Raw genomic sequence first — 27,263 nt, forward strand, 5'->3', positions numbered from 1 at the left:
ACAACACCCTGTCGTTCTCCGCTAACATCAAGGCGGTGACCCGATCCTGCAGGTTCATGCTCTACAACATTCGGAGAGTACGACCCTGCCTTACACAGGAAGCGGCACAGGTCCTAATCCAGGCACTTGTCATCTCCCGTCTGGATTACTGCAACTCGCTGTTGGCTGGGCTCCCTGCCTGTGCCATTAAACCCCTACAACTCATCCAGAATGCCGCAGCCCGTCTGGTGTTCAACCTTCCCAAGTTCTCTCACGTCACCCCCCCTCCTCCGCACACTCCACTGGCTTCCAGTTGAAGCTCGCATCCGTTACAAGACCATGGTGCTTGCCTATGGAGCAGTGAGGGGAACGGCACCTCCGTACCTTCAGGCTCTGATCAGTCCCTACACCCAAACGAGGGCATTGCGTTCATCCACCTCTGGCCTGCTGGCTCCCCTTCCTCTGCGGAAGCATAGTTCCCGCTCAGCCCAGTCAAAACTGTTCGCTGCTCTGGCACCCCAATGGTGGAACAAGCTCCCTCACGACGCCAGGACAGCGGAGTCACTCACCACCTTCCGGAGACATTTGAAACCCCACCTCTTTAAGGAATACCTGTGATAGGATAAAGTAATCCTTTTACCCCCCCCCCCCCAAAATAAAAGAAAATATATATATTTTGGAAAGTGGTTATCCCACTGGCTATAGGGTGAATGCACCAATTTGTAAGTCGCTCTGGATAAGAGCGTCTGCTAAATGACGTAAATGTGCCCTTGAGCAAGGCACTTAACCCTAATTGCTCCTGTAAGTCGCTCTGGATAAGAGCGTCTGCTAAATGACTAAAATGTAAATGTAGAATAATACCCAAATTTGCAAAGGAGGATATTACATTTTTATACCTTTGTGTACCTATTCAGGATACATCACCATGAAGAGAATGACTTTCATATCCAAAAATATAAATTTCTGTGTAGTAGATCAGAGACCCATGACTTAATTCCGTTATGGTAATTATCTTACCGGGTGTAAATCCACTTCAGGTACTGTAGTTCAATAACCAAAAGAGATTATTTCAAACTCAAGGTGTCATGTCATAGCAGACACCCCATTCTTTCTGCAGACATCTTTGAATCTTAATTCGGAGAAGATATTTAAGAGTTATATTTAAGAGTTTTTTGGAAAACGTGGTCATATGACTGTGCATGTCAGAGCAAAAACCAAGTCATGAGGTCAAAGGAATTGTCCGTAGAGCTCAGAGACAGGAATGTGTCGAGGCACAGTTCTGGGGAAGGGTACCAAACAAATTCTGCAGCATTGAAGGTCCCCAAGAACACAGTGGCCTCCATCATTCTTAAATGGAAGAAGTTTGGAACCACCAAGACTCTTCCTAGAGCTGGCCGCCCGGCCGAACTGAGCAATCGGGGGAAGAACGGCCTTGGTCAGGGAGTTGACCAAGAACCCGATGGTCACTCTGACAGAGCTCTAGAGTTCCTCTGTGGAGATGGGAGAACCTTCCAGAAGGACAACCATCACTGCAGAATTCCAAAAATCTGGCCTTTATGGTAGAGTGGCCAGACGGAAGCCCCTCCTTAGTAAAAGGCACATGACAACCCGCTTGGAGTTTACCAAAAGGCACCTAAAGGACTTTCAGACCATGAGAAACAAGATTATCTGGTCTGATGAAACCAAGATTGAACTCTTTGGCCTGAATGCCAAGCGTCACCTCTGGAGGAAACCTGGCACCATCCCTACAGTGAAGCATGGTGGTGGCAGCATCATGCTGTGGGGATGTTTTTCAGCGGCAGGGACTGGGAGACTAGTCAGGATCGAGGCAAAGATGAACGGAGAAAAGTACAGAGAGAGTGGCTTCGGGACAAGTCTCTGAATGTCCTTGAGTGGCCCAGCCAGAGCCCTGACTTGAACCCGATCGAACATCAATGGAGAGACCTGAAAATAGCTGTGCAGCAACGCTCCCCATCCAACCTGACAGAGTTTGAGAGGATCTGCAGAGAAGAATGGGAGAAACTCCCCAAATACAGGTGTGCCAAGCTTTTAGTGTCATACCCAAGAAAACTCAATGCTGTAATCACTGCCAAAGGTGCTTCAACAAAGTACTGAATAAGGGGTCTGAATAATTATGTAGATGCAATATTTATAAATTAGCAAGAATTTCTAAAAAACAGTTTTTGCTTTGTCATTATGGGGCATTGTGTGTAGATTGATGAAGGGAAAAAACTATTTAATCAATTTTAGAATAAGGCTGTAACGTAACAAAATGTGGAAGAAGTCAAGGGGTCTGAATAGTTTCCGAAGGTGTGTGCCTTTCCAAATCATGTCCAATCAATTGAATTTACCACAGGTGGACTCCAATCAAGTTGTAGAAACATCTGAAGAATGATCAATGGAAACAGGATGCACCTGAGCTACATTTTGAGTCTCATAGCAAAGCGTCTGAATACTTACGTAAGGTATTCATGTTTTTTATTTTTAATACATTTGTAAAAATGTGTAAACCTTTTTGTCATTATGGGGTATTGTGTCTAGATTGAGGATAATTAAAAAAAAAATCCATTTTAGAATAAGGCTGTAATGTAGCAAAATGTGGAAAAAGGGAAGGGGTCTGAATACTTTCCGAATGCACAGTATATAACACCTTGACAAAACGGAGAACACCATCGTTTGAGAATCTCACCTTTCCACAGTGGGGACTACAAAGGGAAACCCAGCCGCGAACTGTCCAGTGTTGCGAGCCTACCAAATGAGCTAAATGCCTTTTATGCTCGCTTCGAGGCAAGCAACACTGAAGCATGCATGAGAGCACCAGCTGTTCCTGACGACTGTGTGATCACGCTCTCCGTAGCCGATGTGAGCAAAACCTTTAGGTCAACATTCACAAGGCCGCGGGGCCAGACGGATTACCAGGACGTGTACTCAGAGCATTCGTTGACCAACTGACAAGTGTCTTCACTGACATTTTCAACCTCTCCCTGACTGAGTGTAATACCTACATGTTTCAAGCAGACCACCATAGTCCATGTGCCAAGAAAGCGAAGGTAACCTGCCTAAATGACTACCGCCCCGTAGCACTCACGTCGGTAGCCATGAAGTGCTTTGAAAGGCTGGTCATGGCTCACATCAACACCATCATCCCGGAAACCCTAGACCCACTCCAATTCGCATAACGCCCCAACAGATCACGCAATCTCAATCGCACTCCACACTGCCCTTTCCCACCTGGACAAAAGGAACACCTACGTGAGAATGCTATTCATTGACTACAGCTCAGCGTTCAACACCATAGTGCCCTCAAAACTCATCACTAAGCTAAGGACCCTGAGACTAAACACCTCCCTCTGCAACTGGATCCTGGACTTCCTGACGGCCACCCCCAGGTGGTAAGGGTAGGTAACAACACATCTGCCACGCTGATCCTCAACACGGGGGCCCCTCAGGGGTGCGTGCTCAGTTCCCTCCTGTACTCCCTGTTCACCCATGACCGCATGGCCAGGCACGACTCCAACACCATCATTAAGTTTGCCTACAACACAACAGTGGTAGGCCTGATCACCGACAACAATGAGACAGCCTATAGGGAGGAGGTCAGAGACCTGGCCGTGTGGTGCCAGGATAACAACCTCTCCCTCAACGTGATCAAGACAAAGGAGATGATTGTGGCCTACAGGAAAAAAAAGAGGACTGAGCACGCCCCCATTCTCATCGACGGGGCTGTAGTGGAGCAGGTTGAGAGCTTCAAGTTCCTTGGTGTCCACATCACCAACAAACTATCATGGTCCAAACACACCAAGACAGTTGTGAAGAGGGCACGACAAAGCCTATTCCCAAGATGTTTTCTGGAAAGTATATATTTTTTATTATGTATCAATATTTTTATATAATCAGGGGTTTTACTAAAAGGTATAGATAACTACATGAGGGGAAACAGTTACAGCAAGCTATAGGGTGATCTAGGATGATCATTTCTGAACTGAAATGAAGAAAAATTAATTGTAACACAGGCGACTCCTGATAACTGCAACGGCTTGGGACTGATGTGTCAGCGTGCACTAAATTAGAAAAATCAGGAGATTTTACAAAGAATGTTATTGAATTGGGACTAGAAAAACACTGTAGTTAACTTAAAAAGAGAGTTTGTACAATAAAATATAAAAACAGACACGTCAAACACATTAAACATTTACATGTCAGAATGAAATGTCAGACTGAAACACATTAAACATTTACATGTCAGAATGAAATGTCAGACTGAAACACATTAAACATTTACATGTCAGAGTGAAATGTCAGACTGAAACACATTAATCATTTACATGTCAGAATGAAATGTCAGACTGAAACACATTAAACATTTACATGTCAGAATGAAATGTCAGACTGAAACACATTAAACATTTACATGTCAGAATGAAATGTCAGACTGAAACACATTAAACATTTACATGTCAGAATGAAATGTCAGACTGAAACACATTAATCATTTACATGTCAGAATGACATTTCAGAATGAAACAAAATGAAACATTTCCAAGTCCGTTCATCAGTCTTATTAACGATTGTCACTGCAGAGGGGATCAAATATTTTTCGGCCATTCTTCGTTGCGAGTTCCACCTGTAGTATTTGGAAGGATGCTTGCAGTGGGTGGGTGTTGTCGTTGAAGACCTTGCTTTCCTTGTGATGCTCTGTGTGTACAGTTCTTGGAGTTGTGGCTGTTTGCTGCTGGCAGTTTTGCTGGCCTGGGACAACTTGAGACAGTTAACTCCTGTTCCTCACCGAGAGGCTCCCATACCAGAAGGGGATGTTGTAATTGAGAACACTCGATCAGGGATTTGTATACCATGATCAGTGTGTGTCTGCTTGCATTAAAACATAATAATTTCTTAAGTAGGGAAAGAAACTACCTTTTTGTAGATGAGGTCAGTGTTCTACTGGAAGCTAAGTTTGTGGTCTAAAAAGTATTTAAAATGTGTGACTTGCTCCACGTCCTGTCTTTCCATGGTGACATGCTCGAGAGAAGGGCTTCCGTTTTCCCCAGCTTTCTTTCCTCCAAAGCACAGTTCTTTAGTCTTGGTGACGTTAAGGTCAAGGAAGCTATTATCAAACCACGTAAGAGGCAGTCAATTAACTGGGAGTAGCTTGAGATGGACTTGCCCTCCAGGCAAGCAACCAGAGCCATGTCGTCTGCATATTTGATGAGGGCCATATCGCTGTTGCTTCCTAAGAGATTTGTCCACATCCTGCCTTTATATTCACTTACCTGACAGACAATCTCTTTGTCCTAATGTTCTTTCCTCTTTCAATTTCTGTCCTGTTTTCTTCCTTTGTGGACTTTATCCACATGCCTCATCAGATGAGATTTATGAGTGAATCTTTTACCACAGACTGAGCAGCCATGTGGTTTCTCTCCTGTGTGAGTCAGTATACGCCTCCTTAGGTCCGCCTTCTGATTGAAGCTTTCCCCACAGTCACCACAGCTATACGGTTTCTCTCCTGTGTGAGTTCGTATATGTTCGGTTAGGTGCCCCTTCTCAGTGAAGCTTTCCCCACAGTCACCACACCTATATGGTTTCTCTCCTGTATGAGACAATTTATGTATCTTAAGGCACCCCTTATGCCTGAAGCTTTTCCCACAGTCACCACAGATAAATCGTTTCTCTCCTGTGTGAGTCCGTATATGTTCAGTTAGGTGCCCCTTCTCATTGAAGATTTCCCCACAGTCACCACAGCGAAAAGAATCATCTCTGTTGTGAGTCCGTGTATGCCTGGTTAGGTTTCCCCTTGTATTGAAGCTTTTCCCACAGTCTCCACAGCTAAAAGATTTCTCTCCTGTGTGAGTCCGAATATGCACCTTTAGGTTCCCTCTCTTATTGAAGCTTTTCCCACAGTCACCACAGTTAAAAAGTTTATCTCCTGTGTGAGACAACATATGTATCTTAAGGCACCCATTATGCCTGAAGCTTTTCCCACACTTACCACAGATAAATGGTTTCTCTCCTGTGTGAGTCCGTATATGCATGGTTAAGACCGCCTTGCGATTAAAGCTTTTCCCGCAGTCTCCACAGCTAAATGGTTTCTCTCCTGTGTGAGTCAGTTTATGCATGGCTAGGTACCGCTTAAGCCCAAAGCTTTTTCCGCAGTCACTACAGCTAAACGGTTTCTCTCCTGTGTGAGTCAGTACATGTTCGGTTAGGTTCCCCTTCTGACTGAAGCTTTTCCCACAGTCACCACAGCTAAATGGTTTCTCTCCTTTGTGAATCCTCATGTGCCTGGGGAGATCTCCTTTGTATTTGAAGATCTTGCCACAAACAGGGCAGGTGAAGGGTTTCCCACCGTGACAGAGTCTGACATGAGCCTTCAGTTTACAGGTGGAGTTGTAGCGTTTTTTGCAGAATCTACATTCACTGGGTCTCTTCTTGGGGAGTTTCACATGCCTCTGTAGGTCAGCTTTCAGAGCAAACGTTTCACCACAGTCACGGCAGTGGTACGTTTTTCTAGACGTGATGCTGGGTTTGGAAGAGTGTTCCCCCAATGTTAAACTGGGATCCAATGGTGGGCTGGGATCCAATGGTGGGCTGGGATCCAATGGTGGACTGTCAAGTCCTACTGGGTCTCTGCTTACGGCTGAGCTGTGGCTGGAGGCATTGTTCTGATTATCTGGAGGGTCACAGGGAATGTAGAGACCCTTTAGGTGGGTCACAGTGCCAAAAGGTTTCAGATCCACTGGTTTAGAGTCACTCTCTCTGTTCTCCACTGTCTGGATTTGGGGAAGAGTCAAGGACCAAAGTGGGTCCTCCTGATCACATTCACTTTTCACACAGGAAGGAGTGAACACGGAGTCTTTGGTATCAAATAGCACTTGAAGCTGCTCTTCCTCCTGACTGGTCCTGAGTTCCTCCTGTTCCTCTTTAATCTGTGTGGGCTCTGGGTCCTCCTGCCCCAGACTGGGGCTCCACTCCTGCTCACAGTGCTGCTGCTCAGGTGGAACCTCCACTTCAGGGACAGCGAGAGAGAGCTGCAGGGAGTCTGGAGGGAAGGAGAGGGGGAGCAGAGGTTATTTATCATAGAATTTGGAATCACTCATGAATTATAGATCTCTATGACTTTCAATTTCAATTTGCTTTCTTAGCATGGATCTCTATGATCTATACAGCCTGAGTGCAGATAGCTAGCTAGGTATAACCGTAAAAACCAAGGCTTTTACGGTTACAGAAGTCAACAAATGATAGCTCCTGGGGAGTAGGACTGATACTGGGGGCTGCAGGGCCTGGGTTAGCCTCTACATCACCAGAGGAACAGAGGAGGACTAGAATAAGGATACGGCTAAAGGCTTTAAGAACTGGTCTTCTAGTGCGTTGGGTACAGAGAATAAAGGGGGCAGATTTCCGGCCGTTGTAGAATAGATTCAGGGCATTATGTACAGACAAGGATGTGGAAGGATATGAGTACAGTGGAGGTAAACCTAAGCGTTGGGTAACAATGAAAGAGATAGCATCACTGGAGGCACCGATTGAGCCGGTCTCCGCGTGTATGGGGGGTGGAACAAAGGAACTATTTGAGGCAGTTTGAGAGGGACTTGGGGTTCTACAGTGAAATTGTATAATAAGAACTAACTGGAACAGCAATAGGCAAGGCATAATTGACATGGGAGAGAGGCATAAAGCAATCACAGGTGTTATTAGAGAGAGCTAAGACAACAACTGGTAATGGCGATGAAAGTTTGGGCTGAGGCTAAACAGAAAAACAGGACAGGGTACCGTGTAAAGGAACAGTCCAGCAGGCATTAGCTGTGCAGCTGAGTGATCATAAGGTCCAGTGAACAGCAATATGTGAGTCCGAGAGCAGTTCGAATTGGCGCTACAGCACAGTTGTTTGCGTGTGCTAGCGGGCCGGGGCTAGCAGATGAATCTTCGTGGTCGTCGCAACGGGAAGTCTGTTGAAACCACAGACGATTACGTCGGCAGACCAGTCGTGATGGATCGGCGGGGCTCCGTGTCGACTCTAGGAGGTCCCGTCCGGTTGACAGAGAGGTAGATAGCCGGGACATGTGCCTGACTCGAAGCTAGCTCAAGGCTGATTAGCCAACAACAACATCAATTTGGTTGCAGCTAGCTAGTTGTGAAGATCCGGTGTTAAAGGTACAGTGATTCCGGCAGAAAATCAGATATGTTCTGGGTCGATAACGCGCTGTGCAGACTGGCCAATAATAGTCCAGGTTAGAGCTGGCTGGTAGGTAGTGCAGGACGCGGACAATGGTGAAAAACCGCTAACGGTGGCTAATAGCGAGTAGCTAGTTAGCTGGCTACTCCCGTCCGGTAGACAGAGAGGTAGATAGCCGGGATATGGGCCTGGCTCGAGGCTAGCTGGTGCTTGCTTTGGGGACAGTGGTGATTAGCCTACAGCAACAACCATTCGGTTGCAGCTAGCTAGTTGCGATCCGGTGTTAAGGTCCAGTGATTCAGTTATTCCGGCAGAAAATCAGATGTTCTGGGTGAAAACCGCTAACGGTGGCTAATAGCAAGTAGCTAGTTAGCCAGTTAGCTAGTTAGCTGGCTAGCTAGTTTCAACTGGAGATTCTAGATGAAGGTGAGTAAATAATAGTATCCGTTCCACATTGAGTGAGGCGGGTGGCAGGAAAGTATATTTAGTAGAAGGATGAAAAGTGTGATAGGAAATATATACGTAAAATACACAAAAAAAAGGCACACAAAAGAGAACACGACCGCACTGCTACGGCATCTTGGAAACATACGAAATGAAACCTCAAGCACCGCGAAGCGGTACCTGAGACCGCTGCACCGCTCGGGAGGCCTGACAATTCATTCTTAATGCAATGCTAACACTAACTCTAGCGGAAGTGTATGAGTTAGCTAACAAGCTCAACACAATATAATTATTTACAACAGACGCTACTTGACAAATCCACAACAAAAACATCTCTTGGAACTCCAGTTTAGCTGCAAGCACAATAAAACATCTGAACAGAAAAGGTACACTACTTTTTTTTTTTTTTTCACCTTTATTTAACCAGGTAAGCCAGTTGAGAACAAGTTCTCATTTACAACTGCGACCTGGCCAAGATAAAGCAAAGCGCGATAAAAATAACAACACAGAGTTACATATGGGGTAAAAAAACATAAAGTCAAAAAATACAACAGAAAATATATATACAGTGTGTGCAAATGTAGCAAGTTATGGAGGTAAGGCAATAAATAGGCTATAGTGCAAAATAATTACAATTAGTATTAACACTGGAATGCTAGATGTGCATGTGGACACCTGCTCGTCGAACATCTCATTCCAAAATCATGGCCATTAATATGGAGTTGGTCCCCCTTTGCTGCTATAACAGCCTCCACTTCTCTGGGAAGGCTTTCCACTAGATGTTGGAACATTGATGCGGGGACTTGCTTCCATTCAGCCACAAGAGCATTAGTGAGGTCGGGCACTGATGTTGGGCGATTAGGCCTGGCTCGTGGTCGGCCTTCCAATTCATCCCAAAGGTGTTCGATGGGGTTGAGGTCAGGGCTCTGTGCAGGTCAGTCAAGTTCTTCCAAACCAATCTCGACAAACCATTTCTGTATGGACCTCGCTTTGTGCACGGGGGCATTGTCATGCTGAAACAGGAAAGGGCCTTCCCCAAACTGTTTCCACAAAGTTGGAAGCACAGAATCGTCTAGAATGTCATTGTATGCTGTAGTGTTAAGATTTCCCTTCACTGGAACTAAGGAGCCTGAACCATGAAAAACAGCCCCAGACCATTATTCCTCCACCACCAAACTTTACAGTTGGCACTATGCATTGGGGCAGGTAGCGTTCTCCTGGCATCCGCCAAACCCAGATTCATCCATCGGACTGCCAGATGGTGAAGAGTGATTCATCACTCCAGAGAACACGTGTCCACTGCTCCAGAGGCCAATGGCGGCGAGCTTTACTCCACTCCAGCCGACACTTGGCACTGCGCATGGCGATCTTAGGCTTGTGTGCAGCTGCTCGGCCATGGAAACCCATTTCAACACTCCCGTTCTGAGAGCTTGTGTGGCCTATCACTTCACGGCTGAGACGTTGTTGCTCCTAGACGTTTCCACTTCATAAAAACAGCACTTACAGTTGACCGGGGAAGCTCTAGCAGGGCAGAAATTTGACGAACGGACATGGAAAGGTGGCATCCTATGACGGTGCCATGTTGAAAGTCAATGAGCTCTTCAGTAAGGCCATTCTACTGCCAATGTTTGTCTATGGAGATTGCATGGCTGTGTGCTTGAGGGGTGTCCACATACTGCTGTATACATAGCGTATGCGACCTCAGGAGGACAAGTAGCAGGAGGGTAAATGTAGTGCTCGTCAGGATAGGGAAATCACCTAGAGAATGATACGGGCCTCTAGTGGCCAAACGGCAGTATTACCATGGGCAGCACCATTAAAGGGCTTCCACCATTTTAATGTAGTCAACTGGGACGGACTTCCAACTTCATTGGCTGATCCCTCCTGGTGACCCTGACCAGAGACATTATGGCCATAGGGGGCACAGGGGCATGCCCCCTTAGATTTGTACAATAGGGTCCAGCTGTGACGTCATCTCTCAGAGCCTCTATGCTGCCACCTACTGTATGTCATCTCTCAGTGCATCTCTCAGGAAAAGTTTAGAAAGGAACCATATAAGGAGAAGTAGGGATTTAGAAAATAGTATTTTAACACTAGAATTCCATAACTACTAGAACCGCTATGACTTGATATTTCACTTAATATTATTTGAAATATTCAACAATAGATAATACTTCTAATGCTTTTAAAATATATATATATTACGGTAGCTAACGTTAGATAGCATTTACATTTTGGAAAACTTGACGTTACATACTACTGGCTACTGGTAGGTAAAATTCAAAAGACACACGGAGTGAACACATTTTGTTTTTGTATAACAGAAATTCCTTACAGTCATCTCTGTAGACCATGACTAACGTCCGATAACCCAAAGATGTCTTGAGTGGCACCTTTCCAAACCCCCACTTCTCCTTATCTGGTTCCTTTCTAAACTTTTCCAGAGAGATGCACTGAGAGATGACCTATCAGTAGGTAGCAACATAGAGACACTGAGGGATGACTGCTCTGAGAGATGACGTCGCAGCTGGACCCCTTTCGATTTGTCCTGTTTATACTTATTTACATAAGTATTCAGACCCTTTGCTATGAGACTCGAAATTGAGCTCAGGTGCATCCTGTTTCCATTGATCATCCTTGAGATATTTCTACAACTTGATTGGAGTCCACCTGTGGTAAATTCAATTGATTGGACATGATTTGGAAAGGCACACACCGGTCTATACAGTGCCTTGCAAAAGTCTTCATCCCCCTTGGTGTTTTTCCTATTTTGTTGCATTACAACCAGTAATTTAAATGTATTTTTATTTGGATTGCATGTAATGGACATACACAAAATAGTCCAAATTGGTGAAGTGAAATGAAAAAAATAACTTGTTTCAAGAAATTCTACAAAATAAATAACGGAAATGTGGTGCGTGCATATGTATTCACCCCCTTTGCTATGAAGCCCCTAAAGAAGATCTGGTGCAACCAATTACCTACATAAGTCACATAATTAGTTAAATAAAGTCCACCTGTGTGCAATCTAAGTGTCACATAATCTCAGTATATATACACCTGTTCTGAAAGGCCCCAGAGTCTGCAACACCACTAAGCAAGGGGCACCACCAAGCAAGCGGCACCATGAAGACCAAGGAGCTCTCCAAACAGGTCAGGGACAATGTTGTGGAGAAGTACAGATCAGGGTTGGGTTATAAAAAAAATATCAGAAACTTTGAACATCCCACGGAGCACCATTAAATCCATTATTAAAAAATGGAAAGAATATGGCACCACAACAAACCTGCTAAGAGAGGGCAGCCCACCAAAATTCACAGACCAGGCAAGGAGGATATTAATCAGAGAGGCAACAAAGACACCAAAGATAACCCTGAAGGAGCTGCAAAGCTCCACAGCGGAGATTGGAGTATCTGTCCATAGGACCACTTTAAGCCGTACCCTCCACAGAGCTGGGCTTTATGGAAGAGTGGCCAGAAAAAAGCCATTGCTTTTTCCCAAACATATGGAAGAAGGTACTCTGGTCAGATGAGACTAAAATTGAGCTTTTTGGTCATCAAGGAAAACGCTATGTCTGGCGCAAACCCAACACCTCTCATCACCCCGAGAACACCAGCATCATGCTGTGGGGATGTTTTTCCATCGGCAGGGACTGGGAATCTGGTCAGAATTGAAGGAATGATGGATGGCGCTAAATACAGGGAAATTCTTGAGGTAAACCTGTTTCAGTCTTCCAGAGATTTGAGACTGGGACGGAGGTTCACCTTCCAGCAGGACAATGACCCTAAGCATACTGCTAAAGTGACACTCGAGTGGTTTAAGGGGAAACATTTAAATGTATTGGAATGGCCTAGTCAAAGCCCAGACCTCAATCCAATTGAGAATCTATGGTATGACTTAAAGATTGCTGTACACCAGCGGAACCCATCCAATTTGAAGGTGCTGGAGCAGTTCTGCCTTCAAGAATGGGCAGAAATCCCAGTGGCTAGATGTGCCAAGCTTATAGAGACATACCCCAAGAGACTTGCAGCTGTAATTGCTGCAAAAGGTGGCTCTACAAAGTATTGACTTTGGGTGGGGTGAATAGTTATGCACGCTCAAGTTCTGTTTTTTTTTGGTCTAATTTCTTGTTTGTTTCACAATAAAACATATTTGGATCTTCAAAGTAGTAGGCATGTTGTGTAAATCAAATGATACAAACCCCACAAACATTTTTAATTCCAGGTTGTAAGGCAACAAAATAGGAAAAATGCCAAGGGGGGGTGAATACTTTCGCAAGCCACTGTATAAGTTCCCACAGTTGACAGTGCATGTCAGAGCAAAAACCAAGCCATGAGGTCAAAGGAATTGTCCGTAGAGCTCCGAGACAGGATTGTGTCGAGGCACAGATCTGGGGAAGGGTACCAACACATTTACGCAGCATTGAAGGTCCCCAAGAACACAGTGGCCTCCATCATTCTTAAATGGAAGAAGTTTGGAACCACCAAGACTCTTCCTAGAGCTGGCCGCCCGGCCAAACTGAGCAATCGGGGGAGAAGGGCCTTGGTCAGGGAGGTGACCAAGAACCCGATGGTCATTCTGACAGAGCTCCAGAGTTCCTCTGTGGAGATGGGAGAACCTTCCAGAAGGACAACCATCTCAGCAGCACTCCACCAATCAGGCCTTTATGGTAGAGTGGCCAGAAGGAAGCCACTCCTCAGGAAAAGGCACTTGACAGTCCGCTTGGAGTTTGCCAAAAGGCACCTAAAGGACTTTCAGACTATGAGAAACAAGATTCTCTGGTCTGATGAAACCAAGATTGAACTCTTTGGCCTGAATGCCAAGCGTCACGTCTGGAGGAAACCTGGCACCATCCCTACGGTGAAGCATGGTGTTGGCAGCATCATGCTGTGGGGATGTTTGTCAGCGGCAGGGACTGGGAGACTAGTCAGGATTGAGGGAAAGATGAATAAGGCAAAGTACAGAGAGATCCTTGATGGACAGCTTTTTTCCATCTTTGTAACATTGCAAAAATCAGAAACTTTTTGTTCAAAGATGATGCAGAAAAGCTAATCCATGCTTTTGTCACTTCTAGATTATACTACTGCAATGCTCTACATGTACATTTACGTCATTTAGCAGACGCTCTTATCCAGAGCGACTTACATTATTATTATTATTTTTATTTATTGATTTTTTTCATACCCCCTGTGGGAATCGAACCCACAACCCTGGTGTTGCAAACACCATGCTCTATCAACTGAGCTACATCCCTGCCGGCCATTCCCTCCCCTACCCTGGACGACGCTGGGCCAATTGCGCGCCGCCCCATGGGTCTCCCGGTCACGGCCGGCTACGACAGAGCCTGGATCCGAACCAGGATCTCTAGTGGCACAGCTAGCACTGCGATGCAGTGCCTTAGACCACTGTGCCACTCAGGCAGTGGCAACACAGATAAAGATAAACACAGATAAAGCACTAAATAAACTCCAGTTAGTGCTAAACAAGGCTGCTAGAATCCTGACTAGAACCAAAGAATGTGATCATATTACTCCAGCGCTAGCCTCTCTACACTGGCTTCCTGTTTAGGCTAGGGCTGATTTCAAGGTTTTTACTGCTAATCTACAAAGCAATACATGGGCTTGCTCCTACCTATCTCTCCGATTTGGTCCTGCCGTACATACCTACACGTACGCTACGGTCACAAGACACAGGCCTCCTTATTGTCCCTAGCATTTCTAAGCAGCTGGAGCAGGGCTTTCTCCTATAGAGCTTATGGAATGGTCTGCCTATCCATGTGAGAGACGCAGACTCGGTCTCGACCTTTAAGTCTTTACCCAAGAGTCATCTCTTCAGTAGGTCCAATGATTGAGTGTAGTCTGGCCCAGGGGTGCAAAGGTGAAAGGCAAGGCACTGGAGCGACGAACTGCCCTTGCTGTCTCTGCCTGGCCGGCTCCCCTCTCTCCACTGGGATTCTCTGCCTCTGACCCTATTAAGGGGGCTGAGTCACTGGCTTACTAGTGCTCTTCCATGCCGTCCCTAGGAGGGGTGCGTCACTTGAGTGGGTTGAGTCACAGACGTGATCTTCCTGTCCGGTTGTGCGCCCCCTCGGGCTCGTGCAGTGGAGGAGATCTTCGTGGGCTATACTCAGCCTTGAATCAGGGTAGTAAGTTGGTGGTCTGTTGATATCCCTCTAGTGGTGTGGGGGCAGTGCTTTGTCTAAGTGGGTGGGGTTACATCCTGCCTGGTTGGCCCTGTCCGGGGGTATCGTCGGACGGGGCCACAGTGCCCCCCGACCCACCCGTCTCAGTCTCCAGTATCTATGCTGCAATTATCTTTGTGCCGGGGGGCTAGGGTCAGTCTGTTATATCTGGTGTTATTCTCCTGTCTTATCTAGTGTCCTGTGTGAATTGATGTATGCTCCCTCTAATTATCTCTCTCTCCCTCCCCTCCCGGAGGACCTGAGCCCTAGGATCATGCCTCAGGACTACCTGGCCTGATGACTCCGGACTGTCCCCATTCCACCTGGTCGTGCTGCTGCTCCAGTTTCAACTGTTCTGCCTGACTAGGGAACCCTGACCTGTTCACCGGACGTGCTACCTTGTCCCGGACCTGCTGTTATCGACTCGCTCTCCCTCTCTCTACCACACCTGCTGTCTCGACCTCTGAATGCTCAGCTATGAAAAGCCAACTGACATTGACTCCTGAGGTACTGACCTGTTGCAACCTCTCACTAACTGTAAGTCGCTCTGGATAAGAGCGTCTGCTAAATGACTAAAATGTAAATCTATTAACGTTTGAACATCTTGAAGAACATTCCGCCTTACATGGCCATCTACTCTTATAATCTCCACCCGGCACAGCCAGAAGAGGACTGGCCACCCCTCAGAGCCTGGTTCCTCTCTACGTTTCTTCCTAGGTTCCTGCCTTTCTAGGGAGTTTTTCCTAGCCACTGTGCTTCTACATCTGCATTGCTTGCTGTTTATGGTTTTAGGCTGGGTTTCTGAATAGCACTTTGTGACATCTGCTGATGTAAAAAGGGCTTTATAAATAAATGTGATTGATTGATTAATTGATAGTGAGCATTTCTCCTTTGCCAAGATAATCCATCCACCTGACAGGTGTTGTATATCAAGAAGCTGATTAAACAGCATGATCATTAGACAGGTGCACCTTGTAAATGGGGACAATAAAAGGACACTATAAAATGTGCAGTTTTGTCACAACACAATGCCACAGATGTCTCAAGTTTGTGCAATTGGCATGCTGACTGCAGGAATGTCCACCAGAGCTGTTGCAAGAGAATTTAATGTTCATTTCTCTACCATAAGCCGCCTCCATGTCATTATAGATAATTTGGCAATACATCCAACTGGCCTCACAACCGCAGACCACGTGTATGGCGTCGTTGGGCGAGTGGTTTGCTGATGTCAACGTTGTGAACAGAGTGCCCCATGGTGGGGTTATGGTATGGGCAGGCATAAGCTACGGACAACGAACACAATTGCATTTTATCGATGGCAATTTGAATGCACAGAGATACCGTGAGGAGATCCTGAGGCCCATTGACGTGCCATTCATCCGCCGCCATCACCTCATGTTTCAGCATGATAATGCACGGCCCCATGTCACAAGGATTTGTACACAATTCCTGGAAGCTGAAAATGTCCCAGTTCTTCAATGGCCTGCATACTCACCAGACATGTCACCCATTGAGCATGTTTAGAATCCTCTGGATCGACGTGTACGACAGCATGTTGCAGTTCCCGCCAATATCCAGCAACTTCACACAGACATTCAAGAGGAGTGGGACATTCCACAGGCCACAATCAACAGCCTGATCAACTCTATGCGAAGGAGATGTGTTGCGCTGCATGAGGCAAATGGTGGTCACACCAGATACCGACTGGTTTTCTGATCCATGCCCCTACTTTTTTTTAAAGGTATCTGTGACCAACAGATGGATATCTGTATTCCCAGTCATGTGAAATCCATAGATTAGGGCCTAATTTATTTCAATTGACTGATTTCCTTAAAGTGATTTTAACTCAGTAAAATCTTTGAAACTGTTGTTGCGTGTTGCGATTATATTTTTGTTCAATATAGATAGAGCGTATCACACTTGACCAAATCATCATCCTCAGCTAATCAAAAGGAACGGTGAATGATTCCAATGTACCACTGGAGTCAGAATGGCAACATAAATGTGTGGGGCTGCTGTCCAAGCAAGGGAACGCATTGCCACGTCGGGGCTAAAACAACTTCTCCAAAATGTTGAAATGGTGATCACAAAGCCTAAACAGTTTATTAATTTAGTGGAGCTGTAGTTAGATATTAGTAGATCTACATACAAACCTATTCTACATAGTTTTATCTCCGGTGTGATCCTCAGCAGTCTCCGTAGCCGATCATTCTCCTCCTGGTACTCCACTACCATTTTCTCAACCGCACCAAAAATCTCCACAGCAGCAGATGCCGTTAAACATTCATTTAAAAACACACAGAACGACTGTAGTTTAGACGTTTTCAGTGGACTGAGAGTTGGGTATTCAGCTAGTATGGCTTCTTGACATGGGTCCTTCTGATCACATTCACTTTTCACAAAGGAAGGAGTGAATATGGAGTCTTTGGTATCAAAGAGCCCTTGAAGATGCTCTTCCTCCTGACTGGTCCTGAGTTCCTCCTGTTCCTCTTTAATCTGGGTGGGCTCTGGGTCCTCCTGCCCCAGACTGGGGCTCCACTCCTGCTCACAGTGCTGCTGCTCAGGGGGAACCTCCTCTTCAGAGACAGAGAGCTGCAGGGAGTCTGGAGGGAAGGAGAGGGGGAGCAGAGGTTACCTAGCTATACAGCCTTGATCTAGAGGTTACCTAGCTATACAGCCTTGATCCAGAGGTTACCTAGCTATACAGCCTTGATCCAGAGGTTACCTAGCTATACAGCCTTGATCCAGAGGTTACCTAGCTATACAGCCTTGATCCAGAGGTTACCTAGCTATACAGCCTTGACCCAGAGGTTACCTAGCTATACAGCCTTGATCCAGAGGTTACCTAGCTATACAGCCTTGATCCAGAGGTTACCTAGCTATACAGCCTTGATCCAGAGGTTACCTAGCTATACAGCCTTGATCCAGAGGTTACCTAGCTATACAGCCTTGATCCAGAGGTTACCTAGTTATACAGCCTTGATACAGAGGTTACCTAGCTATACAGCCTTGATCCAGAGGTGACCTAGCTATAGAGCCTTGATCCAGAGGTTACCTAGCTATACAGCCTTGATCCAGAGGTTACCTAGCTATACAGCCTTGATCCAGAGGTTACCTAGCTATACAGCCTTGATCCAGAGGTACTTATTTCCCTCATTAAAATGGAAATCAATTCATAAAAAAATGTACATCCGTTTTTCTGGATATTTTTGTTGTTGTATTCTGTCTCTCACTGTTCAAATAAACCTACCATTAAAATTATAGACTGATAATTTCTTTGTCAGTGGGCAAACGTACAAAATCAGCAGGGGATCAAATACTTTTTTCCCTCACTGTATACAGCCATACTGGTAACCTGTGTATACAGCCATACTGGTACCCAGTATTTATAGCCAAGTTACAGTATCGTTACTCATTGTCAGGGTTCTCCCAGGATTTTTTAACAAGGTGGTGATACTGAGTACGGCCGGGGGAGACCCGGCCGAGGGCAGTGCCCCACTCTGGACTCAGATAATTTTGCGTTTTCGAACACCTGTAACTGCCATGTCCTGCAATCTAAAGCAAAAAATGGCCTCATATGACAACACATTTTTTACGTAGTGGCGCAGTCAGTCCACAAGATGGCGCAGCGCCTCTCACAATCTTTGGGGAGAACCCTGATTGTGTATTTATTCCTCGTGTTATTATCTTTATTATTTTTCTCTCTGCATTGTTGGAGGGCCGTAAGTAAACATTTCACTGTTAGTCTACACCAGTTTACGAAGCATGTGACAAATACAATAAGATTTGAAGGCTTTAGATAAATAATCAAATATGCAGACAACTATTTAATCATAGGCCTACATAATAATTGTTAATGGCTTCATTGGTTTATTTAATCTTGTAAACTACACATTCGCAGCTAAATGCTTAATTGCTGTAGGCCTGTAGCCCAATATATAGTTAGGTAGGTAGAAAATCAAAGTAAAAACATTCGGTTGAAATGGTGATCTCTATTTACCTAAGCAGTTTACTAATTGAGTAGAACTATAGCTAACTATCAGTATAACTACATACGAACCTATTTTACATAGTTGTATCTCCGGTGTGATCCGCAGCAGTCTCCGTAGCCGATCATTCTCCTCCTGGTACTCCACTACCGTTTTCTCAACTGCCCCGAAAATCTCCACAGCAACCGCCGTTAAGCGCTCATTTAAAAACACACGAAACAATTGTAGTTTAGACATATTTCAGACGACTGGGAGTTGGGTAACCTATTTCGTTCAGTCAGTAGCTTGCTACGTCTTTCTTTACTCCACAAAAACAAAGTTCAAATTCACCTCAGAGAGGAAGAGGCGAAGCGAGAGATTACACTCTCGCCAAAACCTGTCCAAAATAAGCCCAATGCGTTTCTATTGGCTTATTTCGGACCTAAACTTGTTGCCTGCCTTTGGGACAACGACTCCCATTGTCAGGACTGAGTGACATGAGCATCTCATCATTACATACAGATATCTGATCACCTTCAACCCTACTTCCGTGTTCTAGTCGAGGAATTTTAGAAAACTTCTTGGTTCTACTCGAACCCGGAAATGCACAACAGCGTCGCCAGCTGGATGGGGGTTTAGTACTGTGCAAGGCAGCCAGTCTACGGACCAGAGGGGTATACTACAAAGCATGTTCCCTGAGTTAGCCAGCTAACATACCTAAATATTCTTAACTTAAAAAATATACAGTACCAGTCAAAAGTTTGGACACACCTACTCATTCAAGGGTTTTTCTTTATTTGTACTATTTTTTACATTGTAGAATAATAGTGAAGACATCAAAACTATGAAATAACACATATGGAATCATGTAGTAACCAAAATAGTGTTAAACAAATCAAAATGTATTTTATATTTGAGATTATTGATGACAGCTTTGCACACTCTTGGCATTCTCTCAACCAGCTTCATGAGGTGCCTTCTTAAAAGTCAATTTGTGGAATTTCTTTCATTCTTAATGCATTTGAGCCAATCAGTTGTCTTATGACAAGGTAGAGGGGTATACAGAAGATAGCCCTATTTGGTAAAAGACCAAGTACATATTATGGCAAGAACAGCTCAAATAAGCAAAGAGAAATGACAGTCCATCATTACTTTAAGACATGAATAGCCTTGGTTTCTCAAATGACTGCCTCGCCTGGTTCACCAACTACTTCTCAGATAGAGTTCAGTGTGTCAAATCGGAGGGCCTGTTGTCTGGACCTATGGCAGTCTCTATGGGGGTGCCACAGGGTTCAATTCTTGGGCCGACACTTTTCTCCGTGTATATCAATGATGTCGCTCTTGCTGCTGGTGACTCTCAGATCCACCTCTACGCAGACGACACCATTTTGTATACATCTGGCCCTTCATTGGACACTGTGTTAACAAACCTCCAAACGAGCTTCAATGCCATACAACAATCCTTCAGTAACCTTCAACTGCTCTTAAACACTAGTAAAACTAAATGCATGCTTTTCAATCGAACGCTGCTAGCACCCGCCCACCCGACTAGAATCACCACTCTCGACGGGTCTGACCTAGAGTATGTGGACAACTACAAATATCTAGGTGTCTGGTTAGACTGTAAACTCAACTTCCAGACTCACATAAAGAATCTCCAATCCAAAGTTAAATCTAGAATCGGCTTCCTATTTCGCAACAAAGCCTCCTTCACTCATGCTGCCAAACATGCCCTCGTAAAACTGACTATCCTACCGATCCTTGACTTCGGCGATGTCATTTACAAAATAGCCTCCAACACTCTACTCAGCAAATTGGATGTAGTCTATCACAGTGCCATCCGTTTTGTCTCCAAAGCCCCATACACTACCCACCACTGTGACCTGTACGCTCTTGTTGGCTGGTCCTCACTACATGTTCGTCGTCAAACCCACTGGCTCCAGGCCATCTATAAATCACTGCTAGGCAAATCCCCGCCTTATCTTAGCTCATTGGTCACCATAGCAGCACCCACCCGTAGTCTGCGCTCCAGCAGGTATATCTCTCTGGTCATTCCCAAAGCCAACACCTCCTTTGGCCGCCATTCCTTCCAGTTCTCTGCTGCCAATGACTGGAACGAATTGCAAAAATCTCTGAAGCTGGAGACTCTTATCTCCCTCAATAACTTTAAGCATCAGTTGTCAGAGCACCTTACCGATCACTGCACCTGTACACAGCCCATCTGAAATTAGCCCACCCAACTACCTCATCCCTATATTGTTATTTATTTTGCTCTTTTGCACCCCAGTATCTCTATTTGCACATAATCTCTTGCACATCTAGCATTCCAGTGTTAATACTATTGTAATTATTCTGCACTATAGCCTATTTATTGCCTTACCTCCATAACTTGCTACATTTGCACACACTGTATATATATTTTCTGTTGTATTTCTGACTTTATGTTTTTTTTTTACCCCATATGTAACTCTGTGTTGTTTTTATTGCACTACTTTGCTTTATCTTGGCCAGGTCGCAGTTGTAAATGAGAACCTGTTCTCAACTGGCTTACCTGGTTAAATAAAGGTGAAATAAAAATAAATAAAAATGAATGTCAGTCAATACGGAACATTTCAAGAACTTTGAAAGTTTCTTCAAGTGCAGTTGCATAAACCATCAAGCGCTATGATGAAATTGGCTCTCATGAGGACCGCCACAGGAATGGAAGACCCAGAGTTACCTCTGCTGCAGAGGATAAGTTCATTAGAGTTACCAGCCTCAGAAATTGCAGAAAAAAAAAAAATGCTTCACAGAGTTCAAGTAACAGACACATCTCAACATCAACTGTTAAGAGGAGACTGTGTGAATTAGGCCTCCATGGTCTAATTGCTGCAAAGAAACCACTACTAAAGGGCACCAATAAGAAGAGCAGGCCTGCTTGGGCCAAGAAACACGAGCAATGGACATTAGACCGGTGGAAATGTGTCCTTTGGTCTGGAGTCCAAATTGGAGATTTTTGATTCCAACCGCCATGTCTTTGTGAGACGCAGTGTGGGTGAACGGATGATCTCCGCATGTGGAGTTCCCACTGTAAAGCATGGAGGAGGAGGAGGTGTTATGGTGTGGGGGTGCTTTGCTGGTGACACGGTCTGTGATTTATTTAGAATTCAAGGCACACTTAACCAGCATGGCTACCACATCATTCTGCAGCGATACGCCATCCCATCTGGTTTGGGCTTAGTGGGACTATCATTTGTTTTTCAATAGGACAATGACCCAACACACCTCCAGGCTGTGTGAGGGCTATTTTACCAAGGAGATTGATGGAGTGCTGCATCAGATGACCTGGCCTCCACAATCCCCCGACCTCAACCCAATTGAGATGGTTTTGGATGAGTCGGACGGCAGAGTGAAGGAAAAGCTGCCAACAAGTGCTCAGCATATGTGGGAACTCCTTCAAGACTGTTGGAAAAGCATTCCAGGTGAAGCTGGTTGAGAGAATGCCAAGAGTGTGCAAAGCTGTCATCAAGGCAAAGGGTGGCTATTTGAATATTCTCAAATATAAAATATATTTTGATTTGTTTAACCCTTTTTTGGTTACTACATGATTCCATATGTGTTATTTCATTGTTTTGATGTCTTCACTATTATTCTACAATGTAGAAAATAGTACAAATAAAGAAAAACCCTTGAATGAGTAGGTGTGTCCAAACTTTTGACTGGTACTGTATATAAGCTTGAACTGGGCTTGGTCAATTTGACTCAACCAAAAACACATATCAAAGTTTAGCTTTCTCAATCAACCTGAAAATCTGTAGTTATTTTTGATCTTTTATCAAAGTTAGCTGGCTAAGTTATTGAACCTATTTTGTAGTACCCCTCAGTCAATGAAGGTTGGTGGGAGGAGCTATAGGAGGACGGGCTCATTGTAATGGCTGGAATGGAATCAATGGAACGGAGTCAAATATGGTTTCCACATGTGATATGTTTGATATCATTCCATTGATTCCATTCCAGCCATTACAATGAGGCTGTCCTACTATAGCTCCTCCCACCAGCCTCCACTGCCCTCAGTAGTAAAGGGAAATGATAACTACATTTGTATTTGTATTTTGTATTTATTACGGATCCCCATTAGCAGCTTTCAAGGCAGTAGCTACTCTTCCTGTGGTCCAACCACAATTTACATACAATAAAACAATACATAACACAACACACTACTCTACCATAACATATTTACAATACAAAATCAATTACACAGCAAAATAACAATATTTAAATATGTGTGTGTAGAGTGCGTGTGTTAGCATGTGTTTGTGAATGCTGTGTGTGTCTGTGCCTCTTCACAGTCCCCGCTGTTCCATAAAGTGTAGTTTTATCTGTTTTTTAAAATCTGATTTTACTGCTTGACTGAGTTACATGATGTGGAATAGAGTTCCATGTAGCCATGGCTCTATGTAGTACTGTGCGTTTCCCGTAGTCTGTTCTGGACTTGGGGACTGTGAAGAGACCTCTGGTGGCATGGCTCGTGGGGTATGCATGGGTGTCCGAGCTGTGTGCCAGCATTCCAAACAGATAGCTCGGTACATTCAGCTTGTCTACACCTCTTAAAAAAACAAGCAGTGATGAAGTCAATCTCTCTTCCACTCTAAGCCAGGAGAGACTAACATGCATGTCATTAATGTTAGCTCTCCGTGTACTTTTAAGGGCCAGCTGTGCCACCCATTCCGAAACTAACTGCAACTCTTTATTAAGTGTTGCAGTTATTTCATTTGCTGTAGTAGCTGACGTGTATAGTGTTGAGTCATCCGCATACATAGACAGTGGCTATATTCAAAGCCAGTGGCATGTCATTAGTAAAGATTGAAAAAAGTAAGGGGCCTAAACAGCTGCCCTGGGGAATTCCTGATTCTACCTGGATTATGTTTGAGAGGCTTCCATTAAAGAACACCCTCTGTGTTTTGTTAGACAAGTAACTCTTTATCCACATTATAGCAGGTGGTGTAAAGCCATAACACGTACGTTTTTCCAGCAGCAGACTATGATCGATAATGTCAAAAGCCGCACTGAAGTCTAACAAAACAGCCTCCACAATCTTTCTATCATCAATTTCTCTCAGCCAATCATCAGTCATTTGTGTAAGTGCTTGTTGAATATCCTTCTCTATAAGCATGCTGAAAGTTTGTTGTCAATTTGTTTACTGTAAAATAGCTTTGTATCTGGTCAAACACCATTTTTTCCAATAGTTTACTAAGGGTTGGTAACAGGCTTATTGGTCGGCTATTTGAGCCAGTAAAGGGGGCTTTACTATTCTTAGGTAGCGGAATGACTTTTGCTTCCCTCCAAGCCTTGGGGCACATACATTCTAGTAGGCTTAAATTGAAAATATGGCAAATAGGAGTGGCAATATCGTCCGCTATTATCCTCAGTAATTTTCCATCCAAGTTGTCAGACCCCGTTGGCTTGTCATTGTTAATAGACAACAATACTTTTTTCACCTCTTCCACACTCACTTTACGGAATTCAAAATTACAATGCTTGTCTTTCATAATTTGGTCAGATATACTTGGATGTGTAGTGTCAGCAATTGTTGCTGGCATGTAATGCCGAAGTTTGCCAATCTTGCCAATGAAAAAATTATTAAAGTAGTTGGCAATATCAGTTGGTTTTGTGATGAATGAGCCATCTGATTCAATGAATGACTGAGCTGAGTTTGCCTTTTTTCCCAAAATTTCATTTAAGGTGCTCCAAAGCTTTTTACTATCATTCTTTATGTCATTTATCCTTGTTTCACGGTTTCATTTCTTCTTCTTTTTATTCTGTTTAGTCACATGATTTCTCAATATGCAGTACGTTTTGCCAGACTTTCCATTTGCCTCATCCCTCTCAACCATACAAATTTTCAATTCCTCATCAATCCACGGGGATTTAACAGTTTTTACAGTCATTTTCTTAATGGGTGCATGCTTATTAGTAACTAGAATATGCAATTTCATAAATGCGTCAAGTGCAGTGTCTGTTTGCTTCTCATTACACACCACGGACCAACATATATTATTTACATCAACAACATAGGAATCACTACAAAACATATTGTTTGACCTCTTATACACAATATTAGGCCCAGCCTTTGGAACTTTGGTTTTCCTAGATATGGCTACTATATTGTGATCCCTACATCCAATGGATTTGGATACTGCTTTCAAACGAATCTCTGCAGCATTAGTAAAGATATGATCAATATATGTTGATGATTTAATTCCTGTACTGTTTGTAACTACCCTGGTAGGTTGACTGATAACCTGAAACAGGTTGCAGGCACTGGTTACAGTTTGAAGCTTTCTTTTGAGTGGGCAGCCTGATGAAAGCCAGTCAATATTTAAATCACCCAGAAAGTATACCTCTCTATTGATATCACATACATTATCAAGCATTTCACACACATTATCCAGATACTGACTGTTAGCACTTGGTGGTCTATAGCAGCTTCCCACCGGAATTGGCTTTAGGTGAGGCAGATTAACCTGTAGCCATATTACTTCAACAGTATTTAACATGAGATCCTCTCTAATCTTCACAGGAATGTGGTTCTGAATATAAACAGCAACACCTCCACCATTGGCATTTCTATATTTTCTGTAAATGTTATAACCTTGTATTGCTACCCCTGTATCCTCAAAGATATTATCTAAGTGAGTTTCAGAGATAGTGGTTAAGAGAGTTGGCCCAGTAACCGAAAGGTCGCTGGTTCTAATCCCCGAGCCGACTAGGTGAAAAATCTGTCGATGTGCCCTTGAGCATGGCACTTACCCCTAATTGCTCCTGTACTTCGCTCTGGATAAGAGCGTCTGCTAAATGACTAAAATGTAATGTAAATGTAAAAGCTGCATATGTTAACGTGGGCTATTTTGAGCAAGGGTTTTTGTTAAGGCGGAGGTAAGGGCATTGGTGTTTGCGGCTCTGATTGAACAGCAGGTGTTGGTTTTGCCTCGGCCTGCGGTGGGAGAGGTGGTGGATGCTCCGGGTACCCCGTATAGGTGGTGGATGCTCCGGGTACCCCGTATAGGCCCGACGATGAGGTCGAGTATAAGGTCCCGGCCACCTTGCCTCGATTTGACCCTCTCTCTCCTATACCTACGGCTGTACACTTGCAGCTGGAGGCAGAAGAGAGAGCACAAATCCGAAAGGATGAGCTACATCTCAAGTTGGAGATGGAAGCGCCGGAGGGGATGGCTGCCGTTTTATGGATTCTTAACCAACCGTGCTATTTTGTGTGTTTTTTTGCATTGTTTTTAACTTATGTTGTACATAATGTTGCTGCTACCGTCTCTTATGACCGAAAATAGCTTCTGGACATCAGAACAGCGATTACTCACCTTGAACTGGACAAATAATTTTTATTTTATGAGTCGGACGAGAGGGATTTGCTCGAGACACCCGACAGGGCCCTCATCCCCGTCATTCGCAGTACAAAGAAAAGGAGATATTGCGGAAGGAGATCGGGGTGCCTGGTAAGGAGCCGGCGACGAGTGGCAAATCTGCCTTTGCCATCGATACTATCGGCCAACTTACAATTGCTTGATAATAAAATGGACGAACTACAGGCACGAATATCCTACCAACGGGACATTAAAAACTGTAATATCTTATGTTTCACCGAGTCGTGGCTGAACGATGACATGAATAACATACAGCTGGCAGGTTATACACTGTATCGGCAGGATAGAACAGCAGCCTCTGGTAAGACAAGGGGTGGCGGTCTATGTATATTTGTAAACAACAGCTGGTGCACGATATGTAAGGAAGTCTCAAGGTTTTGCTCGCCTGAGGTAGAGTCTCTCATGATAAGCTGTAGACCACACTATCTACCAAGAGAGTTTTCATCTATATTTTTCGTAGCTGTCTATTTACCACCACAAACCGATGCTGGCACTAAGACCGCACTCAATTAACTGAATACGGCCATAAGCAAACAGGAAAACGCTCATCCAGAGGCGGCGCTCCTAGTGGCCGGGGACTTTAATGCAGAGAAACTTAAATCCGTTTTACCTCATTTCTACTAGCATGTTAAATGTGCAACCAGAGGGAAAAAAACTCTAGACCACCTTTACTCAACACACAGAGATGCATACAAAGCTCTCCCTCACCCTCCATTTGGAAAATCTGACCATAATTATATGCCCCTGATTCCTGCTAACAAGCAAAAACTAAAGCAGGAAGCACCAGTGACTCGGTCAATAAAAAAGTGGTCAGATGAAGCAAATGCTAAGCTACAGGACTGTTTTGCTAGCACAGACTGGAATATGTTCCGGGATTCTTCCGATGGCATTGAGGAGTACACCACATCAGTCACTGGGTTCATCAATAAGTGCATCGATAACGTCGTCCCCACAGTGACCGTACATACATACCCCAACCAGAAGTCATGGATTACAGGCAACATCCGCACTGAGCTAAAGGGTAGAGCTGCCGCTTTCAAGGAGCGGGACTCTAACCTGGACGCATATAAGAAATCCCGCTATGCCCTCCGACGAACCATCAA

General features: G+C 44.5%; 1 protein-coding gene across 1 annotated transcript in view; it reads right to left on the reverse strand.

Moving 5' to 3' along the window:
• Positions 1–4,529: 4,529 nt before the first annotated feature.
• LOC311112702 (uncharacterized protein) overlaps positions 4,530–27,263 on the reverse strand; it is a gene marked incomplete at its 5' end in the record, with an annotated part of 43,302 nt that continues 20,568 nt past the window's right edge. Inside the window, 2 exons of the mRNA XM_084155833.1 lie at positions 4,530–7,015; positions 16,928–17,377. Coding sequence (XP_084011959.1) covers positions 5,289–7,015; positions 16,928–17,377 — 2,177 coding nt within the window. The 3' untranslated portion in view covers positions 4,530–5,288. The remainder of the gene's footprint in view (positions 7,016–16,927; positions 17,378–27,263) is intronic.

The sequence above is a fragment of the Coregonus lavaretus genome (assembly GCF_964263955.1).
Source record: "Coregonus lavaretus genome assembly, chromosome: 39".
Lineage (NCBI taxonomy): Eukaryota > Metazoa > Chordata > Actinopteri > Salmoniformes > Salmonidae > Coregonus > Coregonus lavaretus.